This window comes from Budorcas taxicolor, chromosome 7, assembly GCF_023091745.1.
Source record: "Budorcas taxicolor isolate Tak-1 chromosome 7, Takin1.1, whole genome shotgun sequence".
In the NCBI taxonomy this organism is placed as follows: Eukaryota; Metazoa; Chordata; class Mammalia; order Artiodactyla; family Bovidae; genus Budorcas; species Budorcas taxicolor.
The window spans coordinates 26,542,896-26,560,589 of record NC_068916.1 but is presented as its reverse complement, the minus strand read 5'-3'; the positions used below and the strand labels follow the sequence as shown (position 1 = coordinate 26,560,589).

General features: G+C 41.8%; 1 protein-coding gene across 1 annotated transcript in view; it reads left to right on the top strand.

Annotated features, from left to right (window-relative positions):
- Positions 1–16,283, top strand: part of MEGF10 (multiple EGF like domains 10) — a 137,590-nt gene extending 121,307 nt beyond the window's left edge. Inside the window, exons 18-24 of the mRNA XM_052643017.1 lie at positions 223–351; positions 3,300–3,536; positions 5,112–5,233; positions 6,595–6,718; positions 13,115–13,159; positions 14,394–14,600; positions 16,102–16,283. Coding sequence (XP_052498977.1) covers positions 223–351; positions 3,300–3,536; positions 5,112–5,233; positions 6,595–6,718; positions 13,115–13,159; positions 14,394–14,600; positions 16,102–16,283 — 1,046 coding nt within the window. The remainder of the gene's footprint in view (positions 1–222; positions 352–3,299; positions 3,537–5,111; positions 5,234–6,594; positions 6,719–13,114; positions 13,160–14,393; positions 14,601–16,101) is intronic.
- The last annotated feature ends 1,411 nt before the right edge of the window (positions 16,284–17,694 follow it).

The following is a 17,694-nucleotide window of genomic DNA, read 5'->3' as shown; positions in this document are numbered from 1 at the left end:
CGTGATGAGAGTCAGTCTCCAATCCGTTGCCGCCTGGCCTCTAGAGTCCCAGTGTGACTCAGGGAATGCCAGCCAGCTGTAGGCCACACTGGATGGTTCAGGTCTCCTGGACAGGGGTCCCCTGAAAGGGCTGGCCTCCAGGCACACCAGATCATCCAGTGAGACCCTTACCCCAGGTTCCCAAGGCTGGAGAGCTACATTGGACTCTCATCTCCTTCTCAGAGTGCCCTGCAGGGACGTATGGCTATGGCTGCCGCCAGATATGTGACTGTCTGAACAACTCTACCTGTGACCACATCACCGGAACCTGTTACTGCAGCCCAGGATGGAAGGGGGCACGATGTGATCAAGGTAAGGATGCTAGTCACAGATGATTACTCAGGTGGAGACACTGCAGCTCAAAGAAGCTGAGTGATTCGCCCGAGGTTACCTATGTTAATATCTGTAGTAGAATATATTAGGATTTCCAAAGCTCATGACTTTTCCACTGTGCCTTCAATTTTTTCAGCTTTATTGAGATATGTGTGTTAGTCGCTCAGTCGTGCCCAACTCTTTGCGAGCCCATGGACTGCAATCCACCAGGTTCCTCTGTTCATGAGATTTTCCAGGGAAGGATACTAGAGTGGGTTGCCATTTCCTGGGGATCTTCCCAACCCAGGGATTGAACCCGGGTCTCCTGTACTGCAGGCAAATTCTTTACTGACTAAGCTACAAGGGAAGCCCTATTGAGATATAATTAGCTGTAAAAAAGCAACACACACATATATAATTATACTTTGTATACACACACACATGTGTGTATATATATATTGGGTTGGGCAAAAAGTTCATAACAGTGTGCAGAGAAACCTGAATGAACTTTTTGCCAGCCCAATACAACACATATGTAAAAAACAAAGAATACCACTTGATAAAATCTGACATATCTATACATCCATGAAACTATCACCACAATAAAAATAATGAATATACCATCACCCCCCAAAATTTCCTCATGCTGTTCCCGACCACCGCTGTCCTCTAGGTCTCAGGTGATAAGTGATCTACTTTCTGTCACTAGAGATTAGTTTGCATTTCTTAGAATTTCATATATGTAGAACCATACTCTCCTCTTTTTCATCTGATTTTATTTACTCAGCATAATTATTTTGAGATTGAACCATGCTGTTGTATATTGCCATACTTCAATTCCTTCTGTTGCTGAATAATATTCTATTGCGTGGTTATACCATAATTTGTTTACCCATCCATTCACCTGTTAATGGACATTTGGACTGCTTCCAGTTTGGGCTACTGCAGATAAAACTATTGTGAACAATAGTGTTTCAAGTCTTTGTGGCATCATAGGGTTTCTTTGGAGAAGGCAACGGCACCCCACTCCAGTACTCTTGCCTGGAAAATCCCATGGATGGAGGAGCCTGGTGGGCTGCAGTCCATGGGGTTGCTAAGAGTCGGACACAACTGAGCGACTTCACTTTCACCTTTCACTTTCATGCATTGGAGAAGGAAATGGCAACCCACTCCCGTGTTTTTGCCTGGAGAATCCCAGGGACGGGGGAGCCTGGTGGGCTGCTGTCTATGGGGTCGCACAGAGTTGAACACGACTGAGGTGACTTAGCAGCAGCAGCAGCAGCAGCAGCAGCAGGGTTTCTTTTCTTTTGGGAAAGTTCATAGGAGTAGAAGGGTTGTATGGTGGTTGCATGTTTAGCTTTTTAAGAAACTTGTGCCCGTGGTTCTTAACTAGGATGCATGGCACAGTCATCTGGAAATACAGTAAACATAATCAGTCCTAATTGGGCAATTCTGATTCTGGGATAGGTGGCACCTTGAAGAAAGGTGGTTCAGAAACATGAGCGCTCCTAGTGCATGTGGTCTTAAACATACGGGTGATAAAGGCTTTAAAAAATTCATATAGAAATTTCATAAAATTCTTGTAAGTGGAATTATCTTAAACTGTACACTATGTGGTTATTTCTGTTTAACTTTCTTTCATAAAATAACTTTGACGTGTTCATGGTTTGTACTTGGCCATCGTAAAAGTCTGACATTATATCCCACAGTCACGTCATTGTTACAATGCATTGTGCACTGTGATCACACTACATTGGCCTTGGCTGCTTTCAAGGCATGTTGTCTTATAAGAAGTTCCAGCATTTAGAATCATATGGTCATAGGGACACTTGAGCTGGAAGAACCTTCATGGAGGCCAGTTTCCTCTTTTACAGATGATGAAACTGCAGCCTAGGAGCTTAAGGGAAAGTTCAAAATGTATGAATCAATTTTTTTTAGATGCCAGGTTTCTTGACTCTCAGCTCATATCACTTGTGTCTTCATGTGATGGAACTTGAGAGAGAACTATGTAAAGTGAAATTTTGAATTTTAAAAAGTAAGGTTTTAGGTGAGGTGATGTTACCTGCTATTGGGACAGACCTTTCTGTCCTGGAAAATTCTGCATAGAATATATTTTCTGATATAAAAGGCCTATTGAAATTAGGACCAGACAGATGTGATCTTGGACTAGATTTATAATGGCTGCTGCTGCTAAGTCATTTCAGTCGTGTCCAACTCTGTGCGACCCGATAGACGGCAGCCCACGAGGCTCCACCATTCCTGGGATTCTCCAGGCAAGAACACTGGAGTGGGTTGCCATTTCCTTCTCCAATGCATGAAAGTGAAAAGTGAAAGTGAAGTCGCTCAGTCATGTCCAACTCTTTGCGACCCCATGGACTGCAGCCTACCAGGCTCCTCCGTCCATGGGATTTTCCAGGCAAGAGTACTGGAGTGGGTTGCCATTGCCTTCTCTGAGATTTATAATGGACTTATTCTTAATTGGAAGGAAAATTACTTTCCTCTTAGAAATGCTAAAGAGAGACATAATATTAAGTTACAGACTTGAGTTAGCCACTCATAAGCTTAATGCTAGACAATAAATTAAAAACAATAAAAATTAGATAAATTGTTATCCCCAACTAATCTCTGGTCTAAGCATTTAATCAGAAATCTGGGAGATGCTCCCAAAGCCTACTGTTGAATCTTTGGGTTCTCTCTTTTTTTTTTATTTTTATTTTTTTGAGCCTTAGAAAATCCTTCTTCTGGACACAGACAAACCAACAATGTCCGAAAATGAAGAATGTTTGTCCTTCCTTCCTGCTCTGTTTTCAAAAGTTTCCAAATGAAGATTTCATGTACTGAAAATATCCAGTCTTTATTAGCACTGTAGGAGATTTTTGTAAAGAGAGATCAAATATCTGTCTGGCACATGGTCATCCTTGGTCACATCTCTTTTCTTCCTTTTCTAGCTGGTGTTATCATAGTGGGGAATCTGAACAGCCTAAGCAGGACCAGTACGGCTCTCCCCGCTGATTCCTACCAGATCGGGGCCATCGCGGGCATCGTCATTCTTGTCCTAGTTGTTCTGTTCCTCCTGGCATTGTTCATTATTTATAGACACAAGCAGAAGGGGAAGGAATCAAGCATGCCCGCAGTTACCTACACCCCCGCCATGAGGGTCATGAATGCAGACTATGCCATTTCAGGTGAGACTGGACTCGCTAGAGGCTTTTCACTCCATGAAAAGCGAGACTTCATCCTGGTTCTTTGAAACCGAGCGTTTGGCTGTGCTGCCCATTGGTACTGTCATTTAGCCTTGAGCAGCTTTTATGTTTGGAGAAGATGCATTGTTAGAGATGTGTTTTATGTGTCAATAATGGTAAAATCATCACTGTTTTCTCTTATGAGAGATTTCAAATTGAGTTCATTATATGGTTGCTTTAAATGTTGGAAATGTCAACCTAGAAGGAGCTTTGCTGGATGCCTGATCCCAAGCTGTTGTCATATGTGGGGGACAGGGAGGGGAAAGGAAGAGGTGGCCATAACTTCACCAAGGTCATGGAGCAGATCAGAGGAAAAACCAGGTCTTCCCAGGCCTTGGGTTCTTCCCAGGTACTCTCCAGCCTGTCCTGGAGCCCATGTACCTCATTAGCCACACAGCAACCAAGTCACATAAACAGTTTGGGGGGATTAGCAAGAACCAAGGCTGCTGCTAAGTTGCTAAGTCCCTTCAGTCGTGTCCGACTCTGTGTGACCCCATATATGGCAGCCCACAAGGCTCCCCTGTCCCTGGGATTCTCCAGGGAAGAACACTGGAGTGGGTTGCCATTTCCTTCTCCAGTGCATGAAAGTGAAGTCGCTCAGTCATGTTCAACTCTTTGCGACCCCATGGACTGCAGCCCACCAGGCTCCCCCATCCATGGGATTTTCCAGGCAAGAGTACTGGAGTGGGGTGCCATTGCCTTCTCCGAAAACCAAGGCTGTTCTTTAATAAAACACCTGAATCTTCCTTTTCGTCACAAGACCCCATAAAGGTAAATCTTTAAGTGATGCATTCAGTCTTCAGAAGATTCATATAAGTGAAGAATTTGAAAACTTAAGGTATTTGCTAATTTGGGGGCGATCAGTGAAGGGTTTCATGTTTATAAATAAAGTGATTCTGCGGGAATCCATAAAGTAGCTGATTTACTTAGTGGTGCGTTTTTAGTGCAGAGTATTGTCTGGACTTCCCTGGTGGTCCAGTGGCTAAGACTCCATGCTCCCAATGCAGGGGGCCTGACTTCAATCCCTGATCAGGAAACTAGATCCTACATGCTGCAACTAAAACCCAGCACAGTTAGATAGATGGAGGGATGGATGGATGGATGGATGGATGGATGAATGGATGGATGGATGAATGGATGGATGGGTAGGTAGGTAGGTATATAGATTGATTTATAAGTAGGTAGAGAAATAGAAAGAATATTGTCTCAAGAACTCAAGTGTTTAAACACAGAGGGAAGTTACAGTGGAAGAAACTTCAAAGCAATGCCTTCCCAGCTTGTACAAGCCCCAGAGCAGAGAGCAGTTGTTGGTGGATGCTTTCAGACTTTTCCAGGAAGTGGGCAGAAAGGCAGGCGCCTGCTGCTTCCACAGGCTTTGCTGAGCATGCCGGGCAGGAGGGGATTCTGCCCGCTTGTGATCTGGAATCAGTCCAAACATTTGTTCTTGTTGCTTCGCTTCCCTCTTTCCCACACGTTTAAGGAGCCTGCCATCTTAACCGTTTCCTTCTTTGTTGTCAGAAACCCTTCCTCATGGCAGCAGTGGAAATGCTAACAGCCATTACTTCACCAATCCCAGTTACCACACGCTCACCCAGGGTGCCGCGTCCCCTCACGTCAACAACAGGGACAGGATTGCCAAGGTGAGAGGAGATGGTCCAGGTCACTGAGGGCGGGGAAAGAGCAAGGAACAGGCGTGCCCGAGGGCTGCGGCTGGCCAGCTGCCGTTCCACATACGTACATCAATTATCTCACTTATTCCTCCAAACAATCCCATGGGTGTGTATTAGGATCCCAAGTTTACTGACAAAGAAGCCCTAAGTAACGGGGAACTTAAGTCACTTCCAAACATAGCTTGTGAGTGAGGCTGCAGTGAGGTGAGTCAGTCTCTCTGTCTCTGTAACTTGTACTGTTTCCATTGCACCTCTTTTGGAAAGTGTTTCTAATATTCCATGTGGTTTTAAAATAATGTCTCATAGCAGACCTATAGCAGACACCGGCCTGGGTAAAACTGGCAGGTTTGTCTTTTGTGATCACCTTCTAGTGCCTTTTCCTGGCCACCTGTACTTGGGTAATGACAACAAATAATAATATGCATTTATTTATTTTGATTGAACCATATGAAATTGCAGTTTTGTGGTAAAAAGTTACCAAACAAAACAACCTAATACTATGTGCCAGGCATTTCTAATCATTTTACAAATATAAATTTGTTTAATCTTTATACCAATCCTATGACTTGAGTGATTATCCCATTTTACAGAGGCCCAGAGAGATTGGAGGCCCAGGGCTGTCTAGAAACTGGAGCAGCTCCCCTGGACCCATCCAGCTCACCACCAGGCCTCTTCCAGAGTGCTCTGAAATCCCAAACATTTCTCCCTTCCAACTGTGCTCGAGTTATATTTTCGATCTCCGTTGTCTAATTCCAGCTCTCTATTAGAAGAAAGCCAAGCTAATTAAATTATTCAGTTGCAATTAAATTAATGCAGCTAGATTTTAATTATAGTACCTCATAGTTAAATAGCATTTCATATTCTCCAGAGACTTTGGTATTTATCATACAGTGTGTTCTCATTCCCATTCAGGGAGGGAGCAAAGTTGATCATATTATCTTCATGCTTATAGCTAAGAAAACTGCTAAGAATGACTCATACATGATTATACAGTGTTTGATGGGAAGGCTCAGAAATTGGGTTGGTTTTTTTTTTTTCAGTTCAAAGTTCCATGTATGTAAATCCAAGTGAGGCCTAATTGGCACAGAGCAACAACTTAAAATGTAGAAGTAAGGTGATGGAGGGAATGGTTAGGGCTGAGCGGCACCTACTCCTGCTGCCTCTAAGTCCCACCAGGTCAGAAGCGGTCACCTCTGTCCCTTGGTGCATCCTCATGTAAGGACCAGTCCTTGATACGCTCCATGGACCTGCTTTCCCTAGATGGATAACACTGCACAGCGCCATATTGTATTTTCTCTCTTAAATCTTTGTGTTGTTTATATTTTTAACAGTCAAAAAATAATCAGCTGTTTGTGAATCTGAAAAATGTGAATCCTGGGAAGAGAGGCCCTGTGGTAGATTACACAGGCACACTGCCTGCAGACTGGAAACACGGCGGCTACCTCAACGAGCTCGGCAAGTTCCCCATCCCCCAACCTCCACCAGCATCTTTATCTTTTAGTCACTCCAAACACTCAGAGAGCCACAACAGTGCCAAAGCAACTATTGAAAATATGCACAGAAAAAGAAAGACATAGTGTTACACCTAATCCCTGTGTGGGGCTATTACTGTCCTAGGTGCTTTATTTATTCAACATGTATTGAGTTCTTACTGTGAACAAGGAATCAATAAAGAGACAAGGATCACTGCCTGCTTGTGGCTTACACCCCACCTTTCCATGTATCAGCTCAATTCTCACAGGTACTGCTGTAGGTACCATGCTTAGCATCATTATCTCCCTGCTCCCGTTGTGACACTGAGTCATAACAAGGTTAAGTCAGCTGTGGAAGTCCTCAAGGCCTGTGATATGGCAGAGCTGGGATTTGAACCCCGCCAGCTTGGTTCCCGCGTGTGTGCTTCTCTCTGCTCTCTGCTACACAGGTTCAATCCCTGCAGGAGAGCATGGCAACCCACTCCAGTATTCTTGCTGGAGAATCCCAATGGACAGAGGAGCCTGCTGGGCTACAGTCCATAGGGTTGCAAAGAGTCAGACACGACTGAAGCAACTTAGCACACACATACACAAAATGAAGTACCTTTACTTGAGGCCCTTTCCTCTTTTAGGTGAGAAAATGGGGATATCATTGGGAATATAGTGAGTCAGAGGTTCTCAAACATCTGGGAATCAGAACACTTTCATATAGTACCCGTGGCTGATTCATGTTGATGAATGGTAAAAACCACCACAATGTTGTAATTAGCCTCCAATTAAAATAAATAAGTTAATTTAAAAAAAAGTAATCAAGGATCCCCAAGAGCCCTTACTAACATGGGTTATATTTATTGATATTTGCCATAGTAGGAATAAAATCTGAGGGCTATTTATTAATTTATTGATTATAACAAGTCTTATTTCCTGATAATATAAAATGTATTTTTGTGAAAAATGACTACTTTTTTCAAAATGAAACAACAAAAAAATTACTGAGAAGAATGGCCACTATTTAACACTTTTATGACATCTGGCTAAATAGAGGTCAGCTGAATTTTCATAGCTGCTCTGCGTCCAATCAAGAGTGATGTCACCCTTGGTGTGGCTCCTGGGAAACTCCACCGTCCGCCTGAGAGAGGATAAGAGTGGAAAGGACAAACAGCGTGGTAGTAGGACAAGAATTGTTTTAACCTCAGGGCCCTCCTGCAGAGGGCCTGGGGTGACTCCACTTAAATAACTGCTGTGACTCCCCATTGAGCGTGTGGTATATTCTTATTCTCAGGGAGGAGCTCCACATAGTAACTAACATGGGTGCAGTGTCTTATGGTCACTTTCCTATGTATTGAAAGCAAACCCTTTCATATGTATTTATTTAATGATAAGGTTGGAAGGAAGTCCCATTAATTTGGAATTTCAGATAAGAAACAAATAATTTTTGGATAAGTATATCCCAAGTATCGCACAAGACACACTTATTCAAAATATTATTTGTTGTTTCTTTAAAATTCAAATTTAACTGAATTTGCTGTGTTTTTGTTTGCTAAATCTGGCACCCCTCACTGTGTGGGCCCTTCCACAAATCTTGTTTTATAAAGGAAGAAACAGGTTAACTCTTGTCTAAGATTTCATGGAAGGAAGATGGTAAAACTTGGTCTCATAGTTGGTCTTCTCCCCACTCCCTCTCTGATCCTTCTGTAAACACCTTAGATGTCAGTTCATCTAAGCTACTTGCAGGAACCATGTGTGGGCTCTGGAATCCCCTATTACTATGGTAATAGAAAATAAGTTCAAATTCTTAGCTTTTATCTGAATTCTTCACTAACATTATCAATAGGATGTGTATGTCTACACACTTACAGTAAAATTATTTATATACCAGATTTACATTATAGTAATTGGTGAAATCATTTAAGTTTAGGAAGGTTAATAATCTAGCTCAAAGAAGTACATGAATTGTGTGTGTTGTGTGTGTTCCTCGCTCAGTCATGTCCAACTCTTGGCGACTCCGTGGACTGTAGCCCACCAGGCTCCTTTGTCCGTAGGATTCTCCAGGCAAGACTACTGGAGTGGGTTGCCATCTCCCTCTCCAAAAAGGCTGATGAAAGTGTGTAAAATCAAGATGATAACTGTACTTAATAAAATACCACCCAGCACTAATGAGGGAAAAATTCTCTCATTCCATCTCCACTTAATGGAGTTTGTCCTGATTCCAGAATACACAGTCACTGTAATGGTCACATATAAATTTCTCTGCTTTCTGTCTCAGTGAGACCCAAGGGGCTGATTATTAGGAACATAAAATCTTCATTGGAAATTCTGGATCTCCTTGGTTTGTTCCCATCCAAAAGTAATTCTGCATTTAATATCCCTGTGAAGTTGTGGTGTAGAAAAAGTCTTCTCTTACAAAGAACAGAATATGGTTCATTATGGATAATGAAGTGTGCAGTGTTTTAAATGATGGAAAAGTTGTAATGCTGTCTGAAAGGGCCCAGAATTTGACGCAAAGGCCCTGAAATCAATTCCTGGTTCTGTGGTATGACACTTGCACTCACCCTCTCAAGACTGATTTGTTCATTTGTAAAAAAAATAGAGATCCAGTCCCATCACTTCATGGCAAATGGAAGGGGAGAAAATGGAAACAGTGACAGATTTATTTTCTTGGGCTCCCAAATCACTGCAAATCGTCTCTGTAGTCATGAACTTAAAAGACCCTTGCTCCTTAGAAGAAAAGCTATGGCAAACCTAGACAGAGTATTAAAAAGCAGAGACATTCCTTTGCTGATCAAGGTCTGTATAGTTAAAGCTATGGTTTTTCTAGCAGTCATGTACATATGTGAGAGTTGGACCATAAAGAAGGCTGAGTGCTGAAGAGCTGATGCTTTTGAATTGTGGTGCTGGAGAAGACTCTTGAGAGTCCCTTGGGCCACAAGGAGATCCAGCTAGTCAATCCTAAAGGAAATCAACCCTGAATATTCATTGGAAGGACTGTTGCTGAAGCTAAAGCTCTAATACTTTGGCCACCTGATACAAAGAGCTGACTCACTGGAAAAGACCCTGATATTGGGAAAAGTTGAAGGCAGAAGGAGAAGGGGGTAGCAGAGGTTAAGATGATTGGATAGCTTCACCGACTCAATGGACATGAATTTAAGCAAACTCCAGGAGATGTTGGAGGACAGAGCAGGCTGGTGTGCTGCAGTCCATGGAGTTGCAAAGAGTCAGACACAACTGAACAACAAAAACACACAAAAATAGAGATAAGGATCATGTTCTGGCTTATTGTATGAAGTAGATTAATTTGAGCATTTGAAAACACCTCTTCAGAGACTGAGACAGATGGGAGTTTATGAGAAAGCCCACTTGCTCCTTTGTTAAAACTGCACTCTGATCAGCCAGGGCAGAAGAGAGGGAGTCTGCCAAGCATGGCTAATCTCATAGCCCCACTCTTATTCCCTAAGTTGTTATCCTTCCATGTTGCTTTCATCCCTTGGGGAAGGCTAGACCTTGCACAGCTAAGATCAAGATGGACATTTAAAACGACTTAGCCACAGCTTGGAGGTGGCCAAGAGAATTAGGCAAAGGGTAGTGTAGACTTCCTTGATTAGGCTGCTCTCAGGCCACAGCCACTACTCGTCTTCATGGGGTCACTTTAAGAAGTCCAGGAATCCCTCAGAGCAGCCTCACTTCTGATAGCAACTACAAATTTGCAGGTCTTCAAGACTGCCCTGGGATCAATAATTTACTATAAAGATAGAACTCACTAAAAGCTGTTACACTCATGGTTACAGTTTATCGCAGCAAAAAGATACAGATTAAAATCACAGGGGGCAGAGTCCAGAAAAGTTCACAGTGTGAGACTTCCAGTTGTCCTTTTCCAATGGGATCATAGAAAGCGCTAAGTTTTCCTAGCAACAATGTGTGACAGTATGCAGGGTGTCGCCAACCAGGGAAGCTCACTTCAGCGTCAGTGTCTAGGGGTTTTAGGGGGACTTGGTCACAGAGACATGGTTGACTGTCCATCTGGTTGAGTTTAGTCTTCAGTCCATCTGGAGGGTGAGCTGATACCAAGTGGCTCAACCCCCTCACATAAATCACTGTTGTTAGACTGTCAAGGCCCCAAGTGAAAGAAACACTCATACTGGGCAGGACATTCCAAGGACTTAGAGATCACCTCTCAGGAACCAAGGGCAAAAAGGCCAGATCTCTTTATGGTAAGGCAAATTCTTCACCACGCACCCTTTTATCCTGTCTTCCTGAACAACTTGGTGCCTTTCCCACCATCTGGGAGCTTGCCTGGCTATTCTTCACATACCAGACTCAAGAGAGCACGCCTGAGAGGTAGACATCCCTGTTTCATGTCCTCTAACAGTTGATAGTAGACACGCACTCTCTCCTTCAGGGATCCTGCCTCTTTCTCCACAAATGTGTATCCCCAGGTATTATCACCCTCTGAACTTGAGTTCAATATCACTCTAAGAAAATAATGCACAGACATGCCATGCAGGGAAGTAATTTTCTTACCCTTCTCAGAGTTATTTGAATATTCATCACAAGTTACTACTTTACTTTCTGTTTTTAACCTAAATCCATAACATTCTATTAAAGAATAATTGCAGATACCTTGCTTACAGATAGGCTGCAGCTGAGGGTGTTATGACACACGAAGTGTTATGGTAACTGACTGGTGCAGCCACTATGGAAAGCAGTATGGAAGTTCCTTAAAAAAGTAAAAGTAGAGCTACCATAGGGTCTAACATGGCTTCCCCGGGGGCTCAGTGCTATAGGATCCGCCTGCCACTACAGGAGATGTGGGTTAAATCCCTTTGGTTGGGAAGAATGCCCGGGAGAAGGGCATGGCAACCCACTCCAGTATTCTTACCTGTGAAATCCCATGGACAGAGGAGTCTGATGGGATACAGTCCACGGGGTCACAAAGAGTCAGACACGACTGAAGTAACTGCACGTATGTATGCACATATGATCTAACAATCCCACTCTTGGACATATATCCAGATGAAACTATAATTCAACAAGATACGTGCACTCCACGTTCATAGTAGCACTATTCAAATAGTCAAGACATGGAAGAGACTTAAATGTCCATTGACAGATGAATGGATAAAGATGTGGTATGCATGTGTGTATTACTACATATGGAATACCACTCAGCCATCAGAAGAATGAAATAATGCATTTTCAGCAACGTGGGTGGACCTAGAAATTACCATACTATATGAAGTAAATCAATCAGATAAAGCCAAATACCATGTGATGTCACTTATATGTGGAATCTTTAAAAATGATACACATGAACTTATTTACAAAACAGAAATATACCCACAGACATAGAAAACAAATTTATGGTTACCAAAGGGGGAAGAGGGTGGGGCAAGGAATAAATTAGGAGTCTGGGATTAGCACATATAAACTATGATATGTAGATTACAAAGCCCTCCTGTATAGGGAAAGTACAAGTGTTAACCACGCAGTTGTGTCTGATTCTTCGGGACCCCAAGGACTGTAGCCCACCAGGCTCCTCTCCATGGAATTCTCCAGGCAAGAATACTGGAGTAGATAGATATCCATTCCCTTTTCCAGGGAATCTTCCCAACCCAGGGATCGAAACTGGGTCTTCTGCATTGCAGGCAGATTCTTGAGGAAACAATATTCAATATCTTAAAATAATCTATAATGAAAAAATATATGTATAACTGAATCACTTTGCTCTACCACAAAAACTGACACATTGTAAATCAAGTATATGTCAGCAAAATCAATATTTAAAAAAAGTATTACGGTAACTGAAATACTGTTCATCTATACGACACCTTAGCATTTACAACGCCTTTCCATATGGTCTGTTTCCCTTTATGTTCACAACAACCCTGTGAGGCTTAGAAGGTGAGTTTTGTTTTCCCTGTTTTAGAGATAATGACAACTGAGGCTCAGCAAGTTGAATGCCTTGCGTAAAGTCATGCAGCTAACAAGTGATGGAGTCCCAGTCCGTTGTCTCAAGTCTGCCTGGCTGTGTCCTTTCCACTGAGCAACCTTGAATCAAGTCAACCTTCTTGGTTCATTGGTTCCTCGGTGTCCACCCCATGTTGACCAGCCTTTCCCAAAGCCGCTGAAACAGGCAGGAGAAAGCTCAGGATGATCCATAACATTTTGTTAACTCTGAAGTACTGCAACATCTGACCCAAGTGATCCAGTGTCGAGGTTTGGAGAACAAGCAGCCTTGGTTATTTCCTGCAGTGGGGAGACTGTGGGTGCCCAAACCATCATATTCCAGTGACCTGAGAATATTAGATGGGTTTTCCCTTCCTTTTTTTTTTCCTCTTCCTTTCAGTTCTCACTGAATTTTTTTTTTCTTCCTTTGTCACAGGTGCTTTTGGACTTGACAGAAGTTATATGGGAAAATCCTTGAAAGGTATTGCCTGAATTTGCAGAAGAAATACATTTATCAGAATCACAATTTAAAATGTTTTTTAATCTCAGAGACAAAAATAATTTGTTAAACCAGAAAAATTGGCGCTCCAGAGAAAAGGTAGCATTGTTACTGTGGTGCGTGCATGCGTGCTAAGTTGCTTCAGTCATGTCTGACTCTTTGGTGACCCCATGGACGATAGCCTGCCAGGCTCCTCTGTCCATGATATTCTCCAGGCGAGAGCACTAGAGTGGGATGCCCTTCTCCAGGGGATCTTCCTGACCCGGGGATCGAACCTGCGTCTCTTATGTCTTCTGCATTAGCAGGTGGATTCTTTACCAGTAGTGCCGCCTCGGAAGAGAGTTAGTGTGGTAAATTACTCTAACAAACCCGCAGCCAGGTTTGACTGCCAGCAAGAGTGTGAACGTAGGTGGATCCCGTTAGAGCAGAAGTTTTAGAGAACCAAGATCTTAGTTTGCTGGGAAAACACGCATAATTCCCCTCAAAGAAATATGGCTTATGGAGAGAGAGAAATATGAAGAAGGAAGAAGCAGGGAAAAGACAGAGAGGTCAGCCTGGTTACATGTTCACTGAAGACAGCTTTTTGAGAAGAATTTGAATAATAACTTCATGTGCCTAGACCTGAGGTTTTACGAGGAAGACTTACAGCGCAGTTGCCTTCCTCACCATCAAAATAGAACCTCCTTGTGCTCCTGGAGCCAGCAACATGTGAGGTCTTGGTCGAAGCCTTTGAGGATCCAAAGACTATTAGTAAAATAGAGTGGAGTTAATTTTATTTGAGTGTGATAATAAAAGGGGCTTTCCTGGTGACTCAGCTGGTAAAGAATCCACCTGCAATGTGGGAGACCTGGGTTTGATCCTTGGGTTGGGAAGATCCCCTGGAGAAGGAAACGGTTACCCACTCCAGTATTCTGGCCTGGAGAATTCCATGGACTGTATAGTCCATGGGGTCGCAGAGAGTCGGAAAATGAAATCAAATCCATGATGTTTGCACTGACCCTTACCTTAGAGAGGAGACACAATTACTTTGTGGTTGGGTAATTTTATATCTGGTTTTCTCCAAAATAAGTGGAGAATGGATAGTATTCTTTTCGTCGTTAGAAATGATAGAAAACTAGATGCAAAGAAAAAGAAGTAATCTGTTACTCGCCAAGAAAATAAATGTTGTTGCCTATGAAATTGCATTTGCTTTTCACCCCTCCGTCTCTCTTCACAGACCTGGGGAAGCATTCTGAATATAATTCAAGTAACTGCTCCCTAAGCAGTTCTGAAAACCCATATGCCACTATTAAAGACCCACCTATCCTTATTCCCAAACACTCAGAGTGTGGTTATGTGGAGATGAAGTCACCAGCGCGGAGAGATTCCCCATATGCAGAGATCAATAACTCAGCTTCTGCCAACAAGAATGTCTATGAAGTTGGTAAGTTTTCTTAACCAAAGAAAGAATCTAGTGAATGAGAATATTCTTCTGAAACAGTTTTAAAGTCCTTGAGAATACAGTAGTGGCAGTTTATATACATTTTATGGTAAATAATGGTCTGTATTTTAAATTCAGCCTGTGTTTATGGTGATCATATTAGTTGGTGTCAAATGAACTTTCCAGGAAAAATACTATTTCGAAAAGTCAAAGTAGGTTTTTTCTTACCTCACTGGTTATCCATCTTTTGTTTTGTAACCATAGTGAATATTTTAGCATGCATGTGGAACAGCATATGTATCATATTAGCTAATATGTTGAGTTAGCCAAAACAAATGTTTCAAGTGGATTAAACAGATGGTTCCATTTCCTGGTTGCATCCATTATACCAATATAATGCTTTTAACAGAATTTTAACATTTTACTTTTAGATTTGTCTAATAGATCAGTAATATTCCCAGCTGTGAATCTGATACCAATTAATAAGAATTCAATTAATGTTATTTTGATTGCCCCTTGCACATCCATTTGAGGAAGCTAAAACATACCAGAGCAATCCTGGGCTAGATAGTAGAGCTTTATATTTTCATTTTTCTTTCTCCATATCTTTCCCAGTATTTATGATTTGAACCTAAAAAAATTCTCTATTCTAGTTGATCCTTGAACAACATGGGTTGGAACTGCATGAATCCACTTATACACAGATTTTCTTCACTAGTAAATGCTACACTTCTATGCACTCTTCTGTTGGTTCAATCCAAGGATGTGAGATGGTAAATAGTGGGGCCAATTTAAAAATTGACTATGGATTTTAAGTTGTGGTGGGTTGGGGTTATGTGTGGAGCAGCCCTAACCCTGAGTTGTTCAAGGGTCAGCTGTCCTTGTAAATGAAGTGACTTATTTAACTCTGGTCACCAGCCATTCATTTTATGCCATAGAAATGTCACAGAAAGATATGTGACTCTTTTTACAGTAGTAAGACAGCTTTTTAAAGTGGAAACCAGGAGGAACTAAATTCATTTTTGGAAGTGAGCAGCAGTTCCCTTTTGAATTGTCCCCTAAGCCCACCACTGTGAGATGGGACCACAGCTGGAAGCCTGAGTTCTGAACCCTAAAGCTGTGACCTTGTTACACATTTCCATGAATCAAGTGATCGCCAAAGACCTTGTTGCTGTTACCTGTACAGGAAGGGGCTTGGACTAGATTATCTCCCAGGTTTTACAGACAGTGATTCATGTCCAGGGTTTCTTTATATTCCCTTGATGTCTTCATCCCAACCACACAGTCACCCTTTGTTCTGAACATCGTTTGTAAGTGTCAGTGGGTTACCAACCACAGAGTAGTCACCTCTATGGTATTACACAAGGACTGTTTGTTTTTTAAAATACTTTCTTATATTTTTATGAACATTCCTCTGGCGTGTTTGATACTTGCATGAATTGCCATATTGTATATTTTTAAATTTCCTGTTGTTTATCAATTAATGTGTCCCTGGTTGTCACAGAACCTACCGTGAGTGTTGTCCAAGGAATATTCAACAATAATGGGCATCGCACCCAGGATCCATATGACCTCCCAAAGAACAGTCACATCCCTTGCCATTACGACCTGCTGCCAGTCCGAGACAGTTCATCCTCCCCCAAGCAAGAGGACGGTGGCAGCAGCAGCAGCAGCAGCAGTGAATGACACCAAAGACCACTGGGTAGCCACTGGACCCCTTTCCAGAACTGCAGTTCGGTTCTTCTCCATCCTCAAGTTTGCCACCCTATGTGAATGTTAATCTACTTCGCAGGCAATTGTTGGAGATGAACCCAAAAGCTCAAAGCTGAGGCTAACTGACCATAGGTCCTTCTTATACAGGTGGCTCAGAAGGAGATATCAATGTGATTTCCCATTTTTGTTAGTATTAGAACTGCACCCATGAAGCATGACTTATGGTAAAATCTTGGCTAAAAGCATGACCGTGCAAGACTCTTTCAGAGACACGGGTTGCAGTGGATGTTGGTATTGTTGCTTGAAAAATTAAAATTTAAATATTTTCTTTCTCATTTGCATCATAGAATTGTACCTAGGATTGTGCATTTCACCATGAAATTTACTTCATTAAAGTGTCACATGCTCAACACATAGAAGAAAAGGGCCATCTCATCGAGTCCTTATTGTTGAACGTTTTTCAGCAGGACTCATTATTATAAGAATAATAGGAACCCAGCAGGAAACATTCTGTCAAGTGACATTACTGGACAGACTCCACATAAACTCTAGAGGGGCAGAGCAAATTTACATATGAAAACTTCAGACTTTTTTTGTAGGATGAGGACATGTACGTTTAGAATTACTTTAGAAGTAATAGAATTACTGCAGCAATGAATACACAGATGTGCCAGACAGAGATGCTTCTCTGTTTCTTGGCCCATTTTAGATCCAAGACATTATTCTGATCACTGTCCCAGTCATACGCATTGACCACTTGAGATCCATAACATATCAATGATTATTTCATACATATAGAAATGAAATAATTTTATTTTTGACAGATTGGGTTGAATGAGTGTCTAATGATTGGAAAAGGTTGTAAATGTTAGGTGTAAGATGATGCTTAAGTTTTGTAAGCCATTAGCAATACATGCTGTAATATAGAATTAGCAGAAAGGTTTGATTAAGTTTTCCCTAGAAGTGACCGAAATATTTTTGTGCACATTTGAGAAAAGGGCGCTTCCCTTTGATTAATTGTTGATTTAGAGAAACTATGCTTAAGCTGGTCTTTTGCATAGCTAATATGACATGTGCCCCATTTTGCATTAATTTGTATTTCCATTTTTAAGTTGTATATTCTATGTTTTGTAGTGTTTGGATTGTTAATGAAAAAAATATTATATGTTTATTGTTTCTTGTGTTATGGCCACTTTTCTTTTTGCTTCAGAAAAATGTATTGCTCTTGTTTCTTTCGGAGGGAAGAGAAGAAGATATATAAGTCGAATCCACTAAAATGGGGCGTTACTAAAATAGTATAGTAACAAGTAAATGATTTATAATGGTAATGGAGAAGCATTTAAATATTCCAAAATGGAGTTCCTCTTGATCTGTGGGTCCTGAG